Consider the following 17180-nt stretch of genomic DNA (forward strand, 5'->3'; position numbering starts at 1 on the left):
TCGTTGGGCGTCTTAAAAACTTAATATACAGTTGGATGCGCGTATACTATACAAGGAACACTGCAAACCAATGCTTGCACCCATCAGAAGGCTTGAGTCGTGTTCAGGTATATGTCACGGACGCTGGCTTCTTCACGGAGATAAGCCAATATCTCCTCAATCTCTTGCACTTGCGCCTCGTCTTTCAAGTCCACCAATGTATCCTGGTTCGGAGACCAGATGATTTCAAGCTCTTCAATTGTTAGGCCAGCCAACTTAGAGAGAGTTTCGCCAACGTTTTTTGTCTCAGATTGTTCGGTGAATACCACAATGCGTCCTTTCCCATCAGATATGATATCTGTAGCGCCCGCCTCAATGGCTTGGTCGAGGCAGTCGTCCGCACTGAACCCATCCTTCTTCTCAAACACTATCCGTCCTTTCTTCTCAAATAGATATGCAGTTGGAGTAGCAGAGCCACCGGCTTCCTTGATAGCGTGACGTACATCCTGTAATATACGCAGCTTGTTCTCTGTTTGACACTCGACGACAGCCGCGACGGAATGAGGTAGAATAGCCTCAATGGTAACCTGCTCCAACGCTTCACCTGTTACGCTCACTCCTTGACCCCGAGCGATCGCTGCTTCGATTATTGTTTTTGGAATTCCAGCCTTTTTCGCGTTCGAGAGGGCGAGGGTAAGACGAGGGTTGAACTTCGTATCTGGTCCCCACACTTCATGGTGTCAGTATAGATATCAGCACAAGCGGAGATTCTTGGTATCGCTCACTCTGGATAGCGGAACTGATTTCCTTTGCGACCGTTTGTCGCTCCTTGCTCTTCAGCTTGTCATTTTTCGCCTTGTCGTGCTTGATTTGCGACCACCGGTTGTGTCCCGCGGACAAGGACGGGGAGCTCGAAAAACTGCGACAAAGGTCCCATCCGGTCTGCCTAGCGCGGACACGCTGCTGGACCAGTCTCTTGCTCACAATTGATGCCATGGAAGATGCCAAACGCCTCTATTTCCCCCCTCCGCGAACAATCAGGCAATCTACCGGAGTCGGGGACTGGAGACTATAGACATGCGGAGCCGGCCCGACAGTTTCTCCGTGGCCGCTCCCCCATACTGTTGTGTGGACACGACTAAGGAGATACACTTAAGCTTCATTCATAGTTGATTGTCTTGGTCATAGCTTATTCTATTTCTTTAGCGCAATTTTATATGGGAGCCGCCTTCGCTGACCCAGCATAAATCCAATGTCTTCAGCGGAAGTTGCCAGGCCATCTTCCGACAACCATACTACGAACGATGCGGCCCCTCGTGCGGAGCTCGATATCACAAAGCTGCATGCGCTGCCCTCCGAACAGCAGGATCTGTACCTCCTAACATTCACCTCCGACTTAGTACAGCACATCTCCGACCTCGATAAAGCGCAAATATGCGCCGAACAGAAATTCCTGAAGCAGGAATTATTCAAGGTCCTTACGCTCTCGTCGCCGGTGATCACACGAGTTATCCGCAACAATCTCGGGCGGTGTTTTGGCGCGATATTCACCAAGGGCGACCGCGGTATACTTTTTGAGACGGTCACTGAACTGTTAGGAGTGTTGAATGCTGGGAAGAATGAAGCAGATCTCCGGACGAAGTTCGCTGCGGCTCATTGTTTGGGTGACGTCTTCACTACCGCGGGGGAGAGCGTTTTTGCCCAGGCCGGCGCCGTTGTTACGAGTCTGCTGAAATTACTGAAGCCGTCTAGTAATCACACTGGCTGTCGAGGATCTGTGTTTGCTGTGTTGCGCAAAGTGGTTGGTGGCACCGGAGTTCCTGTGGACGAGGGAACGGCGCGAGATATCTGGAAACAGGCACGCAATGCCGCTGCCGGCGACAAATCAACATTCGTGCAGGTCCATGCATGTCGCTGCCTCGAACAGTTGCTGCATACAACCCCGTATTTCGATAACGCCAACGATTTCGAGACACTGAAGACCGTTGTATGGAAAGTTATCGATAGCCAGTTGGCGCCTGTCCGACATGCTGCTGCAACCTGCCTCGCACGGGCTCTGACGAAATTACACGCCAAGGACTCTCGAGTCATGCCGACTCCGAAACCGAAGAAAGCGAAGAGGCAGTCGAAGAAGCCTGGCCCTAGACCTGGAGAGGACGAGGATGAGGCCGAGGTCTCTGAATCGTCGGCTCCCAAAAAGTCAGAGGCCCGGCTGTTCTTCTTACTCCCTGATCTTCTCCGCCAGTTATCATCACAATACCTCCGAAGCACAACATCTAACCGAGCACGGGCCGGGATTGCCGTTTGTTACAAGCACGTTCTGCGCATCCTGGGTGACAAGCTTGTTGAAGAGCGCTATGACCAGATCGCCAACCATTTACTATTTGACCTTCTCAACCACCCCATGGTAACCTACAATCGGTTTCGACTGCTCATGACAAGAAAGGTTGTTGGGAGCATCCTTGAGGAAACCGTTGGTCGCGACTCACTTCGCGAGAACAGTCGACTCACGGCAGCCAAATGGCTGATAAATGACATACTCAAGGACTATCCACAGGTCATGCAGGAGCGCCGTGAGCCTAGCAAGTATACGCTGACGAGTGCACTGAGTGCTTTGTCTTCGCTAATCTCGTCTCTTGGTTCCGCTTTTGCTTCTCTCGCTGAGAGTTGCCGTGATACGTTGTTACAAGTTCTTGCTCACCCTAGCTACACTGTCCAGGTCCACACGGCGCACTGTCTACGTACTTTTGTCCTTGCCTGCCCATTCCAGCTATTGTCATGCGTCACCATCTGCTTAAACAGCCTCAATAGAGAAGTGGGACAACTGTCTACTCCACGACAGTCACCCCGGCGCTGTGTTGGCTATGCCAATGGCATGTCCGCGATGCTAAGTACATCTCGGTTGCAGCCACTCTACGGATCTGTCGAAGTCTACTCTCGTGTCTTTACCCAAGCCACGGATCTTCTAAAAACAAGCAGTAACTCGGAGCTGCGAGCTGCCAGCACTCAAATCCAAGTGGCATGGGTCCTGATAGGAGGTCTGATGCCTCTCGGCCCTAGCTTTGTGAAAATCCATCTCTCTCAACTCATGTTACTCTGGAAAAATGCCCTACCCAAACATCTGAGCCAGGAGAACTCTGCCAAGAAGGGGTATTTGGAGATGAGTTTCCTGGCGCACGTTAGAGAATGTGCCCTCGGGGCGTTGCTTGCTTTCATGGAGTTCAATGGCAAGGTTATAACAGCTGATGGGGCGAGAAGGATTGCTACCATGCTACAAAACACAGTCGAATTCATCGATGAAATACCTCGACAGAAAGGTGTAATGGATATATCGCAGCGTCTTCACCCTTCCTTGCAGTCGCATGATATTGAAACCATGGTCCGACGACGTGTCCTACAATGCTTTGCGAAACTTCTCCACGCCCATCCACTCAGCCACGCAGATGTGATTTCGCAATCGAGTCTTCTAAGCTTGGCGATTTCGTCGTTTGCTGATCCCGACGCCACCCAGGCGAACCCCCTGGAGAGCTCAATCGCAGCGTCAACCGCGCAATTTGAGAACCTGTGGGACCTATGTGACAACTTCGGGTTTGGCGTAACGGGCCTGGCAAGAGAATATGTTCGTTCGACCCTCTCAGGAAAACATGAGGGCGAGAGTGGCCCAGCTTGGTCTGCGGTTGAATCTACAGATCAGGTTGTTGACGATGCCGTAAGTAAACACATCCTCATTTCCTCGGGTTATGTGATATCTAACACTTCCAGTTGATATTCCCCATCTGCCAAGCCAGTGAGCATGACTCGGTCTTGCTTTACTCTACAAGGCAAGGAGATCGCTTTTCAGCCGACCCACAGTCAACTGGAGTAGTCAATGCTGCGATTGAGTTATTCTCTGTGGCCATCGCGCTGCATGCTCCAAAGGTCCAAGAAAGTAGTGTCGAGCAAATTGCGACGTACCTTTCTTCGACAGGCTTACAACGTAATCCTGGGCGTAAAGCAGCTATGGTTGTCAACATATCCGTAGCGCTACTTCATGCTCTAAAGATTGCTGTGAGAGAGAGTGGTCCGGCTGCAGGGAAGCTCAGTCCCACGACTGAGAAAGTCCTGCAGGAGCTTATTCAGGTAGGAACTACTCTGTTTATATCTCGAAAACCCGGTGGACTTGACTAATTAATCTAGAAATTCGTCATTGATCCCGATCCCATCGTTCGGACAGTTGGTGTCGAAGCGCTTGGGCGACTGTGTGAGACTTCAGGCAATGCCTTCACTAATGCTCAGATTAACTGGGTGGTTGATACAATCGTTGCGAATAGAGAGCCTAATGCTCGCGCTGGCTGCGCGGCTGCGTTAGGATGCATCCATTCTCAGATCGGTGGAATGGCAGCCGGTCTACATCTGAAGACCTTTGTTGGTGTGCTCATGTCACTTTGTAATGATTCTCACCCCGTTGTTCATTTCTGGGCTCTCGGTGGCCTAGAAAAGGTGGCCAACTCCGCGGGCTTAACTTTCTCTCCCTTTGTCTCTAGTACTCTAGGGATGCTGGCTCAGCTCTACAATGCCGATAGCCATAATGTGGAGGCCGAGACCCTTGCCACATCTAATATTGAAATGTCATACTTAACGCCTGTGGTGATCAGTCGTTGTATCGATTCTTTGATCAACGTCCTGGGCCCCGATTTACAGGATATCGCCAAAACGCGGAACCTTATCCTCACTCTTCTGCGCCAATTTCAGCTAGAGGAGAACCCAGCATTGGTCACTGAAAGTTCCCGATGTCTCGATCACCTGTCACTATATGCACCAGGATACGTGGACTTTTCTGGATACGTGAAACGCCTACAGAATGAACTGTCCGCCCAGGACCCCTTGATGAGAGACGTGGCTATTCAAGCCTTGACGAACCTAATGAAACGAGATGCCACCGCCGTCATCAATGCTGCTTCTCCTGCTCTACAAGAGGAGATATGGCTCGCATTTGACGACAATCCTGATAATACCATTCTGAAGAGCATGATCCAGGACTGGCTACAGCAGACTGCTTTGTCTGAAACTGGCATTTGGGTTCAACGCTGCCATGACACTCTGACAAAGACGCGCTTGAAAGTGGAGGATCTTCCACCCATATCCGGCATAAAACCCACAGCTACTGACCTACCAGACGATGAAGTTGCGGGATTTGCATCTGCAATCGCAGGTGCTGGTCAGGAAGATAGTACGGGTGCTGTTGCCGGCCAGGAGCTGTTGAAATGGCAGACTCGAAACTTCGTTATGAGCTGCCTGAGTAATTTGCTGCAGTCGGTCCAAGAGGCTATTTTGCCAGATCAGACCATTCCGGCAGAGTTGGCTCTCCAGCAAAAAGTCGGAGATATTGTCAGGATGGCGTTCTCGGCGTCAACCGCAAACGTAGTTGAGCTGCGTGTTTGGGGTCTGAAGATACTGGACCAAGTCCTAAAGGTAATACTTCATCCGTATTTTTCGTTTCCGTTAGTTAATATTGTTCTAGATGTTTGGCAAAACTCCCGATCCAGACTTTGCGGAAGCTTCTCTACTTGAGCAATATCAGGCTCAGATCGGATCGGCTCTTACACCTGCTTTCGCCGCGGATTCTTCTCCTGAGCTTGCCTCGGAAGCTATCAATGTGTCCGCCACCTTTATTGCAACTGGTATCGTAACTAATGTGGAGCGGATGGGAAGAATCTTGAAACTGTTGGTCCTGGGTCTCGAAAACTTTTCAGCAAATCCCGATACAACGGAAATTGGAGATCTCAAGGGCCTCAACTCAAACGCAAAGGTCATGGTTAAGATGGCGCTGTATGCGGCATGGGCACGGCTTCAAATTGCAAGCATTGAACACGAGTATCTTAACAAGGTTGTTCAGCCTTACCTCCTGAGGCTCACTCCGCTGTGGCTCTCATCCCTTCGAGAGTATGCGCGACTCCGGTTTGAGCCAGATATCTCAGGCAGTCTTGGTACTGGACCGGAGAGTGGTGACTTGGATGAGGTTTATGCTGCCCTCAATCGGGAGACGCTTCTCAAGGTGAGGCTTTTGTTTTGCTATCTTTTCTCCTCAGATCTAACAGCATTTGCAGTTTTACCAAGAAACCTGGTTGAGTCTCGTCGACGCCATTGCCGGCCTCGTGGAGAGGGATATAGATTTTGTCTTCGATGCTCTGGACGGAAAGGCGCAGATCGAAGAACCTGAGAAGCCGGAGAGTGACGATGATGATCTCTCTAATGGAAAGCCAAAAGGGAAAGGCCACGATATTAACTACCGTGACGAACCTGTGGCATTCTTCTTCGTGTTGTTTGGTTTAGCTTTCGAAGCTCTCGTTGACCAGTTCACTTCAACATCACAGAGAATGGAAATCCTCCAAGCTCTTAAAAGAATCCTGCGGCCCATAATATCGGGTAACGCTATATACCAGGATGCTATTTTCTCCGAGACAATGGACAGTCTTGATCGTTTAGCGCTAACTGAGGGAACGGCCATCCAGAATGTGATTGTTGAGATAGCGCGAAATCTCGCATTAGACCATCCTTCCGCGAAGGCTGGCGAAGACCGCAGTGACCATCTCTCGGATGACATTGAGCAACTTTTTGAGCTAACAAGGAGCATCATCCTAGTCCTGGCGGGCCTTCTACCCAACCTTCGGGAGTCAACAACCATCGCACGATTCAACGTGGGATCTGATGATGCACTGGCGCTTATTCGCCTCTCACTGTCTTCCTTAGTCAATGTCGCCTCGATCTTCCCGTCGATTATCCGAAATGACCTCAACGCATGCATTCTTCACATATTCAGCACCATTCTTGCGACAGGCCTGTGCCAGCAAGACGTCATTCCTCAAGCTCTCCCGACATTCAAACACTTCATCCAAAGCATCAGCCATCAGAAGGAAGGCTCAGAGAGCCCCGAGAATCAGAGCATCGTCTCCCACCAGCTCCGCGGATGCCTCGTCCGCTTCCTAACAACCCTCACAATTGCACAACGCCGAGAATCAGAATCTTCATTACCTTGCGCCAAAAACACACTATTAATGATTACTATCCTCCTAACTACGGGCGGACACCTTATTCCTCCCCACGACCCGATCCTCCTGCAAATCCTCAATGAACTCCTCGACTGTCTCCAAGACGTTGGCCTCGCTAGTGTTGCAGCGGGCTGTATCCGTTCGATCCTCGTTTCACCTACGCCCAAGTCTCCAACAGATCAGGTAATCGCCAGATACTTGATGCCGCGCCTCATATCTTTCCTCGTGGGCACCCCCTCCGAATCCGGCGACGTTGCGAATGACCCGGAGAATTCAGGGACTATCATCGCACGCACATTGGTGGCTTGTGTGACAGGCGCAAATATTTTCGCTGCCGAGGAGATGTCAACAGCCATATCCCTGGTCATGTCATGCCTCCTTGCACGGGCGAAACGCGAAGGCCAATCCGTCCACAAGGAGACAGCCGGGTACCTCTTGGAACTAGCGAAAACTAGCCAGGCTGTTTTCAGGGCATTGGTAGCAACGATGAACCCTGAGCATAAAGGGTTATTGGAGGAGGTGCTTCGCAGTGCAGATGTTGGCTCTGGATCTGCGACGAATAGAGAAGGGCAGGACAGTGCGCAGGCAGGGTCTCAGCAGAGTATGCCGAGTATCGCGCTGAGATTCGATTTCTGAGGCAGTTATGTAGCAATTGGCTCTTGATGTGTCAACGCTTTTCATTAGAGTTTCGTTTTCATACCATGATTATATATACATGAATAATAACTATAGTATGCTTATCCTGAGACCCCACCTTCCTAGGTAGCCCATGCGCCCCCGTACAATTACCAACTGACAACACCTTCGACTTCCTGAACCTCTCTTTTCCATCACCAAAACCCCATCACTCATTTCAACCCCAATGTCCAATCTTACAGACCTCCCCCCAGAAATATTCAATATCATTCTGTCCCACTCCCTAGGCGATGACGAGGATATCCCGCGCCTCTGCGAGCTTTCCCTCCTCAGCCGCAAATGGTACTCCGCATTGATCGACCGAATCTATTCAGAATGGTCCTTCAACGGCGCAAAACAACCGTTCTTGACGCTTTGGAAATTTCTAAGGACTATTCTCCATGATCCTCATTTAGCCTCACAGGTGCGGACGTTAAGGATTGGCAACTGGGGTTTCTTTCCAGACGCCTCTGTACATGGGCCCGACCTTCAGCTTCCTCCAGGTGAACTTGATTTAGTTCGTCGCGCTATCCACGATGCGGGAATCTCCCATCCTGAAAAGCGTATCATGGCAGGCCTACGTAAGCGGGATCGCAGACCTCTTATGGCTATTCTTTTGACGCGTTTGTCGAATTTGGAGGTTCTCTTTGCCCATGTACCCCGGTCAGATCCGTTCCTGGCATCTGTTCTCAGACAAGCGGTTGAGAGTCAGGAGAATGAGGCGCATCCGCAGCCGGCTCTTCACAAGCTCTCTAAGCTTCATATTTGTCAGGAGTCCCCTGTCGACACTCCCAAGCAGCCAGAAGATTCTGAACCAGACTCGGATGATGAAGAGTCCGTAAGTAGGGAAGCCTTGCGGCTAGAGTATCTATGGCCTGTCTTTCGTCTTCGAAGTCTCCAGGAACTCTCAATGGTTGGTCTGGATACCGACAAAGCAGCAGTCTGGCTAGAAACCGTTGAGACATCCCACATCGAATCCCTATACTTGATCAGTAACTGGAGATCAATTTGCACATATCCTGACCTCCAAGCACTCATTGATCAACCAAATTCTCTGAAAAACTTCACGCTCACTTTGAATGATAACCCTTTCGACGCAAGGCGCAACATAGTCATTTCCAACGTCGAAATCTGGAATTGCCTACAAAAACATCAGCAAAGTCTCAAGACAATCGACATTTGCCGCTCTAAACAAACGCATCGCGATGAGAATGGCAACTTCGGCCTTCTCCGCACATTTCCAAACTTGAGGCACGTACGTATTCAGTCGGAGATGCTACTAGGAGGATGCTGCGGCTCGCCTCCTGCACCTTTCCGGTTGAAAGACACTCTCCCCCGCACACTCGAAACGCTCACACTCTACGGTGAGGAAGGATTCGGTGTAATCCCTGATATACCCCTCCAGTTGATGGAACTGATCAGCGGAGAGGATGACTTTCCGTATCTGACTGCCATCGTGCTGGATGATATTGCGGAGCTCTACGAAGACTTTTCACAGGAGCTCAGGCCCCAGTATCAGATCCTCGATCGTCTATGTAAAGACAGGGGAGTGGATTTCTGGATTAAGGAAGCCATTGCCTCGATTGGGGGGGTGTTAAGCTATCAGGCAATATGGGAAAAGGCATTAGACATGCAACTTGATGGGGAAGCGCGAAATATGGCGGTTTCTTACAACCCAAAGAAACTTCGAGACCGCCAGGAGCTTATCCTTCGCTCCGATCACACTACGATCGAAGCTGATGAAGATTCTGAAGATGAGGAGGAAGCTCATGCACACACCGGCACAAACGAAAACCGTCAATCGAAACCAATTCCTTTCATCGACCACACAGATAAAACCGCATATATGGTCTTTGGTTACGGGATCCTTCCTCCACTATTTTCCTTCGCCATCTACTTCACGCATCCCGACGCCACACCAGAAAGCACAGACATGAAGGCACTTGAGCACCAAATCACACCGGAAAACTACACCATTCGGTATGACGTATACTTCCTCCCAGGAGCCAGTGCAGAAGACTGTATTGCCCATTACCACGACGAGAAAGAAGCCCGAGGAAGCTACAAAGACCAAATCAAGGCCTTCCGAGCCACCCCCGGGGACGAAATCCACCCTCTCCCAGGAACAGCGGGACAAATACCGGGTATGGTAAACAGATATCCGATGCTGGGTGCATATAGATCACTCCTGTTTATCTCCCCGGATGAGAGTTGGCGAAATGGTCTTCTTTGCGTGATGTTTGACCGGAAGAACATCGCTGAAAACGAGGCGAGGTACCGATTGGCAAATAACCCGCCACCACCGGTTCTGACTACGCGCTATCCACTTAATCAGACAGACCCTACGTATAGCCCTGGAGAGAATACAATCTGGGAGACGGTATTCGACCTTGCGCATCGGGAGCAGGACAAATATCTTGGGCCTTGGCAAAGAGCTGGAAATCGTGGCTGGACGACTTGGTAAGGAGTAGGACTGGCTGAAGCTGTGCACACATTGAGGTCTTATATCCTTCGTTTAGAGCATATATTAGATTAGAGCTGCTTGGATGTGGCCTGTTAGTTGTTCATGGGTTTAAAGATAGCTTATTTACAATGCGCTTTATATATACGCCTCGATATACACTTTCAGATTTATGAGCATATCTATTCTCATCAACATCTACCTAGTTGACATTGTGGGTATCAGACAGTGTGTTGAACATAGTTCCAGCCAGATTAAGGGCGTACCATGCATAGAGACGGCATATAATGGGTAAACAAAGGAAATATGCTGAACGATGGAGATGTAATAGAAAGTGCTAAAACGGACTAGCAACGCCGATAATGAAAGTCCTGTATAAGTCTAAAGACAAGTTTGAATGGTAAAATAATAGTGTACAAGATCGAAGGAATGTCTGGGTCTTAATTTGGGGAATCTCAACCTAGAGATTCGCTCAGATGGGCCACGGGAACCGCATCTTGAGACTGGTGCGACTTTTCAGAGGCTTTTTGGGCTTCTGTTGTTTCCTTTGGAGGCGTCTCCTTCTTCTCAGGGGTATTCTGGGCTCGCTGAGTGGATGAGTATCGAAGGAAGAGGAGAATCATAACTAGAGAGCTGTTAGCAATGCTGCGATATAGAGACGAAGTAAGTAGAACGGCGGGAAGGAAGAACGTACAAGCACTCGTGGCAATTGCCAATGCCGCCCTCCGCGTAAGGATCCACCGCAGACCCTCAATCTCACTCTTACTATCACTGTTCAACGAAACGGTGATCTTATAATTGAGCTCCTGCACCGATGTATCAATGCTCCGTTGTAATTCACGAACCGTCATCTTGTGGTCATTGAACATCCCCTTAATGTCATCCTTCAATCCAGAAAGTTCCTGGTTCGTCCGCTGCGAAAGGATATCGGATTCATGCTGTAACGATGTTCGCGAGGCCCGCTGCCGCTGAACCTCCGAATTCCTGGCCGTCTGCAAGCTAGATTGTAACTCCGAGCAAGCTGCCTTGAAAAGGTACGTCTCATTCTCAACATCGGATTTCGAAGTGAGGTTTTGCTTCGCGAAGTCGAGATTATTCTGCAATATTGCCCGCACTGCTTTCATGATCGTCACAGAGTGCTTGTCCGAAAACCCGCCAGTCGCAAGATCCTGCACAAGACTATACGTATCGAAATGGTGCACGTATGGCGGCGGGGCCATATGCGGGGGCTGTTGAGGCGGCGAGGCTGTGGGTGTGAGGTACGCTGACGGCGAGGGCATATGTAGAACTCCGTCTAGCGGGTTCCCGTCGAAAGTCGGAGCATTGCGTCGCTCTTCAGATTGAGGTTCTTTGGAATCGGAGGGAGTTTGTTGCTTCGCTTCGAGAACTTCCGGCTCTGGGCGGTCCTCTTCCTCCTCTTCTTCGGGTTCGACTTGTTGCTCATCTGGCTCCTTGCGTTCGGCTGACTGTGTCGCCTTCTCGGATTCTAGCTGGGAGGGCTCCACTGATGCTTTTTCGGCTGCGTCGCGAGACTGCGATTGTGACTGTGACTGTTCCGGTGGGGAATTCGCATCGCTCTTCTTCTCCGGTGGTGGAGATTCAGGTTCCTGGTTTGCGGCGGACTCGTCCTTTGGTCGAGACGGGGGAGGTACATTGGGTTCAACAGCCGGGCCATACCGCCGTTGGATTGAGCCTTGAGCGTGTCGTCGGGTGGTATGGAAGGGGGCTCGAGAAGACCGGCGAGGTCGGGCATTCGAGGAAACGTGGAAGGAGCGATACGTAGAGGGCTCGCAGGACTTGACTGCGCGCATCAGGTTTGGGTATAGAAACGGGAGTCTAGGAGACGCCATCGTGCAGGATTGCTGGTGGCTCTCGGTGGGACTGAGGCTACAAAACAAAGGAAAGGAAGGCAATGGGCAAAGTGAGTGAAGTTGGCCGGATGAAGCAATGGACGACGGTCTTTTTTCCCGCGGCCAACGAGCGGCGGCAACGGGACGTGACGTAAGCGGTGAAGCTTCCCCCGCGGGAACTGCTGAGAATATACAAATTACTAAGATAGAGTCTTGAAGTGTGTGATATGGTTTACAACGCTCTATGATGCTATTATTTACATGATGCATGCTAGATATTAAGCAGATTCAACGGCTAATAATCCGAACAATAACCGTGTCCGGTCCCAGTACTCCTGCGCCCGCTGATCCATGGTCTTGCTGGTCGATCCCGCCTCTGATCCAAAGCTATCTCGGAGCTTTTCTGCGACCTCTTGTAATGGATTTTGCCGCGTTTCTTTATTAGTCGACGCATTGCTCAGGAGCATGGTGTCAAAGTATAGCTGAAGCTTAATATCATGCGCGTGTGCTTCTGTTGGTTTTTCAGTGGGAATGTCGTCTCCGTTCTCGGTTGGACGCGTTTCCTCCTCGGTATTCGGTTTGGACTCTGTAGGAGAGTCTATGCCACTGAGGAATGAGGTAACACGCTCCGCTATTTCTTTTTGTAAAGTGCTTTGAAGAACATGGACGGTAGACGTATCCCAAAGTCCATGTCCATGCCGATCCATAGACTCCACCATTCTCCGCATGAACTTGAAGGTAGATTGCGACGGTTGAACAGGAAGCTCAGGTTCGCCCTCCCACAGCGTCCTCCCAGCTAGGGATTTTGACCGAGGACTGACTAAAGTAGCGAACGATAGGGGCCGGGTAGCAGCAACAACCTCGGTTGCAAGTATCTCTTGCAGCCCCGGAATGATGTCCTTCGAGAATTCTGTATCGCTCGGGATAAACTCATGCGGAAGATCTCTTCGAACCAGTCGAATGAGTTTCAGCATGAATGCAGCTTTCTCGCCTCGATCTGAGTCTCCAATAGCTTTGGATGTATCGCTGAAAGACTTTTGGAGGGTATCAAACGCCTGCCTAACTGCAGCTTCGAGAGCTTCCCGTAAAAGCTGTTTATCATCTTCATTTAGGATCGCCGCAACGTCAATGTCAATGTCCTCATCCGCGGCTTCATCGAGTATGTCAGGCCATCGAACCTCTCGTAGAGCATCAATGGATTCTCTGAGAGACCCAATCGTAAGAAGCCAAGCTTGGTACTTGTCCGTCACGACAGATATGTCCGCGTCTCTACCCAGTAGCCTATCCGCAATGGCTTCCTTGAAGGCAGCTGCACCGTTAGAATAGTCAAGCGACACTAGTTCGTGGTCCCACATGGACTGAGTACGACCGTGTTCTGCGCTACCCCAATTTGAGATTGCCGACGTAACAGCTTGGCCGAATGTATCTAAAGCATTGGCTTTGTCCGATAAGATGTTCTTAAGGCGGCCGTTGAACACATCCCGCGTGCCTTCCAAGACCTGCAAGGCTGAATGGGCAGGCGTAGAACTCCAGGAACAAAGCCAAAGCTCCAATGTTTCTTTGCGAAGTTGTAGTAGCGGCGAAAACTCCGCCCAAGTCGTGAGGCTGTCCTGACTACGGCGCACAAAATCGTCAAAGGCGCTCTGTGACCACTTCTTGATTGTCTTCTCGGCATCTTGTTTGGATTGCTCACTAAGCTTGATCCATGGCGTGAAGTTGATAATGTCCGTGGCCACCCAACGCCCTAACACATCAAGCGAGAGATCATCAACATTGCGAATGTCGGGGTCGCTAAGTAAAGGTCGGGATTTCAGTTTACTCAGCACATCGGTAAACCGACGGGAAAGAATAGCCTTCGAGATCTGTAAAGTTTGGACGTAGAGACGCAAGGCGGCCAAGATATTCTCACCGGAATCCTTGACACCCTCCAGCTGATTTCCAATGGCGTCTAGACGGATCTTGTGGTAGTAGGCAACGGCGTCGTCCGACGATGAGCTCGTAGCTAAGCAGTAGGCGGCCAGAGCCTCGATAACATCGTCAACGGTTGACTTAGCGCTAGAAAGGCGTTTATCAATTCTGCTCCGGAGGCCACGTCGGAGAGAGGCAAGCTGGTTGCGCAAGGTTTCCAGGAACGGCGGCGCGGACTTCTGCTCCGACAAATTTTTATGCAAAAGACGGGATATAACCAAGAGCTTCGCCACGAGGAGGGATGAACCCCGCTTCCTCAACATCTTCGATATCAACACCGAGCACCGATGAAGTAGCGCAAGTTGCGCCCCGAGAGATCGCTTCGTGGCATCTACACTTCATCAGTCGACCACTCAGATTGTCCCTCCGACCCAGCAAGCGTACGTACCCTGGTCCGTGGTCTTGCCATTTATCTGGTTCAAATGCGTATATTTCTTTCCTATCAGTCGTGGATTGCAACGCCGTCCAATGTCGCCCAGGGTCGTATCCACATCTTCCATACTGCTACTCATAGACACAATTGTCTCGGCGGTACCAACAAGCTCTCTATATCGGGTACTATATATTCCATCGCAATTAGCTACTGAACGGAGTGGATTAGAGGCGATCAGCACCTACCCAACGAGCGCCCGGAGCTTCTCCTTATTGCTTGCAATGTCGCGGCGGAGCTCTTGCTCCACGCGACGCACGGTGGGAACTGGGTATTGGAATGCATCCTGCCATGTCTTTAGGCTCTGTGGATCAGGGCCGTCGGACGTCATAATGAATGGAGGCAGGACGCCGATGTGAAAGGCCGGTGACCGCGAGGCTATTGAACAGGTAACGGATTATGAGGATGCAGCGGTGCCTGAGGCAGTATGTAGCATACTTGGGCTATTCTGGATCAGGAAATTATGCTGACTCACCTGTCATATGTCTAAATACGGAAAGGATTTGCGCCGCTTTTGCTCATATATCGCCCACGACAGTTCAAACTGGATGGACTGGTGATCACTTTAGATGGGAGACTATACGCGGTGCGAGGCTACTCTAACCAACAAGGGTATCTATACAAATAGTACGGTTGTGTAGGTAAGTACTCATTTGTTGATATTCTACTCACCCTACGCTAGCCCTAATACAATCGAGTCAATACTAATGCAAACCTGGAACTATCGATCCTCCTACAACCATACGACATCTGGCTAACTGGAACTATCTACCATTGATAATGTCAATATACCATGTATGTGATTTTTTTTTTCCTGAGTCCACCCGAGGGCGAGGTGTTGAAGATGTCACCGGCCGCAAAGCCACCTGCAGACTGGGAATTCTCCCGCAACTTAGGTGCTCATGATTATCCACCATATCCAAATCCATTACAGTGTTTAAGATTCCAGAGTATTACATATAATGGATGAAAACATTGTTATTTGATGTTAGTTTCATTCATGGCCCAGCTTTATATTCCATGTTATATATATTCTATGATAGCCATGAAGTATATCCCTACAATAATCACTCTACCCACATCTCAATTTCTTCAATCTGCACATCCACTTGCCAAGTCCCCCTCCAGGCCGTGGGCTCATACAAACCACTACTAGAAATATTGTGAAATAGCGTTGCCCGCCTACAGTCCTCTTCCAATACTAACGCCACGCCCTCATCTTCCTTTCCAAAGGTAAGGCTTTGACCACTACCAATCTCCCATCCTAGCCGACCAGCGTTATCACCCCGGAATACATCATGGATTGGACTAAGCTGGAATAAAAGACAAGGATCCACGTCGTTGTGTTCACCGTGACCACGAAATGGCAGGTAGTACCCGAAAATAGTCTTTTCGTTAGTTTGGGTGATTTTACCGGAGATGAGGACAATGATGGGGTCCTCGGCTGCCGTCATATCTTCCGCAAATTTGGCGACGTCAATCACCTCTCCCTCGCTTTTCGTCACATCGTAGTACCTATACATTTCGAAGTAGTCGTATTCGAAGTTCTCTGACTGGGAGATTATAAGCCCTAGCTGGGAGAGGATTGGCCGGGTGGCTATGTGTCCTGCTTTAGCCGGGATGTCTTGAAAATAGAGCTTCTCTAACGGCGTGTAAAAGCTGGATAGAAGACGATGGAGGCCCATGAACATTGCGGGCTGTGAACGATTAGTTCCTTCCTATGAAAGAGAGGATTTGTTTGGTAGAGGTCATACCGTTGCATGGCTGGCCTGCTCAAACATATCCCACGTAATACCCAGATTATGAAATTGAGCAAAGCTTCTGACGATGCAGTCCGAGATTTGATCTAGTTCTTCAGAATACTCTGTCTGCACAAGTGGCCGGCCAACATGTGCGATCAAAAGGAGTTTCACAAAGGCTCTGAAATCATCCTGTGGAATACTGAGATCACGGAGCTCCTCTTTCTCATCTCGACGAATCATTTTAGCCAGCGTTCGAAACCGGTCCCGCGGGACACAAAACCAGTCAGGTATGCGATGTTCGTGAACATTATAGAGCGTATCAAGGAGGTCATGGAACATCTCATCGCCATCCTCATCATAGTTGGTCTGAGAATACTCCCGGTTAAACTCCGGTAAGTCAAACGCCCTGCGTTCTGCCTGTTTTCTTGCCTCATCTGTGTTGACGAGGAAGTATTTACCATCACGGGTCGTGGCTAGACTTTGGAAGAGGAGACGCTGGGTATCGCCTGGTGTCCTGGATCGAGTCATATTCCCCTCTTCGTAAGCTCGACTGGAGCGTTCATAATCGGCCTGCACTATTGCCCTGAAGAGGTCATCTTGTGTTAGCGACTCGACTGCAGAGCCGTAGAATGGGGCTTGCGAAAGGTATAGAAGACTGCGATAAATGAAAGCCCCTGCTTCTGCCATGGACGGCGGCAGAAACCCTGCGGTTTGAAGAAACGAGACAAATATGGGCTGAGTGATTTTTCTTGTCCCATTCTCATCAAGGCAGAGAGAATCGAAGGTCTTGCGAAGCTGGGGGTGTTCATCCTCACTTAAGCAACAGAAGCTCTCCATTCGTTCAGTGAGTGTCTTCAGAATGGCCTCGCGGGTCATTAAGCCGTTCGCGACCCAATCATCGCTAACAAACGGTCTCATTATGACAAAAGCGAAGTGAGATAACTATAACCCAGAGCAAAAATCGAAGGAAAGGAACGATGAGAGGAATAGAAGCTTTTATGTTGATTGTTGTCGGTCTTGAGATTTCGCCATAGATGTGACTCAGAC

The 17180-nt window shown here is 50.0% G+C and overlaps 6 protein-coding genes across 6 annotated transcripts; 2 read left to right on the plus strand and 4 right to left on the minus strand.

The window, feature by feature from the left end:
• Positions 1–83: 83 nt before the first annotated feature.
• Positions 84–975, minus strand: APUU_10677A (post-initiation translation factor DPC29; the record flags this gene model as incomplete). Its single annotated transcript, XM_041703451.1, has 2 exons — positions 84–709; positions 765–975. 2 exons carry the CDS (start codon positions 973–975, stop codon positions 84–86), a joined length of 837 nt encoding a protein of 278 aa, XP_041550043.1.
• A 256-nt stretch (positions 976–1231) lies between these two features.
• Positions 1232–7643, plus strand: APUU_10678S (AP-1 complex accessory protein LAA1; the record flags this gene model as incomplete). Its single annotated transcript, XM_041703462.1, has 5 exons — positions 1232–3688; positions 3742–4098; positions 4156–5430; positions 5480–6013; positions 6066–7643. 5 exons carry the CDS (start codon positions 1232–1234, stop codon positions 7641–7643), a joined length of 6201 nt encoding a protein of 2066 aa, XP_041550044.1.
• A 226-nt stretch (positions 7644–7869) lies between these two features.
• Positions 7870–10146, plus strand: APUU_10679S (uncharacterized protein; the record flags this gene model as incomplete). Its single annotated transcript, XM_041703473.1, has 1 exon — positions 7870–10146. One exon carries the CDS (start codon positions 7870–7872, stop codon positions 10144–10146), a length of 2277 nt encoding a protein of 758 aa, XP_041550045.1.
• A 452-nt stretch (positions 10147–10598) lies between these two features.
• On the minus strand, positions 10599–11993 carry APUU_10680A (uncharacterized protein; the record flags this gene model as incomplete). Its single annotated transcript, XM_041703485.1, has 2 exons — positions 10599–10768; positions 10838–11993. 2 exons carry the CDS (start codon positions 11991–11993, stop codon positions 10599–10601), a joined length of 1326 nt encoding a protein of 441 aa, XP_041550046.1.
• A 278-nt stretch (positions 11994–12271) lies between these two features.
• APUU_10681A (uncharacterized protein) lies at positions 12272–14722 on the minus strand (the record flags this gene model as incomplete). Its single annotated transcript, XM_041703496.1, has 3 exons — positions 12272–14292; positions 14350–14519; positions 14580–14722. 3 exons carry the CDS (start codon positions 14720–14722, stop codon positions 12272–12274), a joined length of 2334 nt encoding a protein of 777 aa, XP_041550047.1.
• Positions 14723–15458: 736 nt separating this feature from the next.
• On the minus strand, positions 15459–17051 carry APUU_10682A (uncharacterized protein; the record flags this gene model as incomplete). The annotated part of the gene is made up of 2 exons (XM_041703507.1): positions 15459–16088; positions 16146–17051. The coding sequence occupies 2 exons, from the start codon at positions 17049–17051 to the stop codon at positions 15459–15461; spliced, it is 1536 nt and encodes a 511-aa protein (XP_041550048.1).
• Positions 17052–17180: the final 129 nt, after the last annotated feature.

The sequence above is a fragment of the Aspergillus puulaauensis genome, chromosome 1 (genome assembly GCF_016861865.1).
Source record: "Aspergillus puulaauensis MK2 DNA, chromosome 1, nearly complete sequence".
NCBI lineage: Eukaryota > Fungi > Ascomycota > Eurotiomycetes > Eurotiales > Aspergillaceae > Aspergillus > Aspergillus puulaauensis.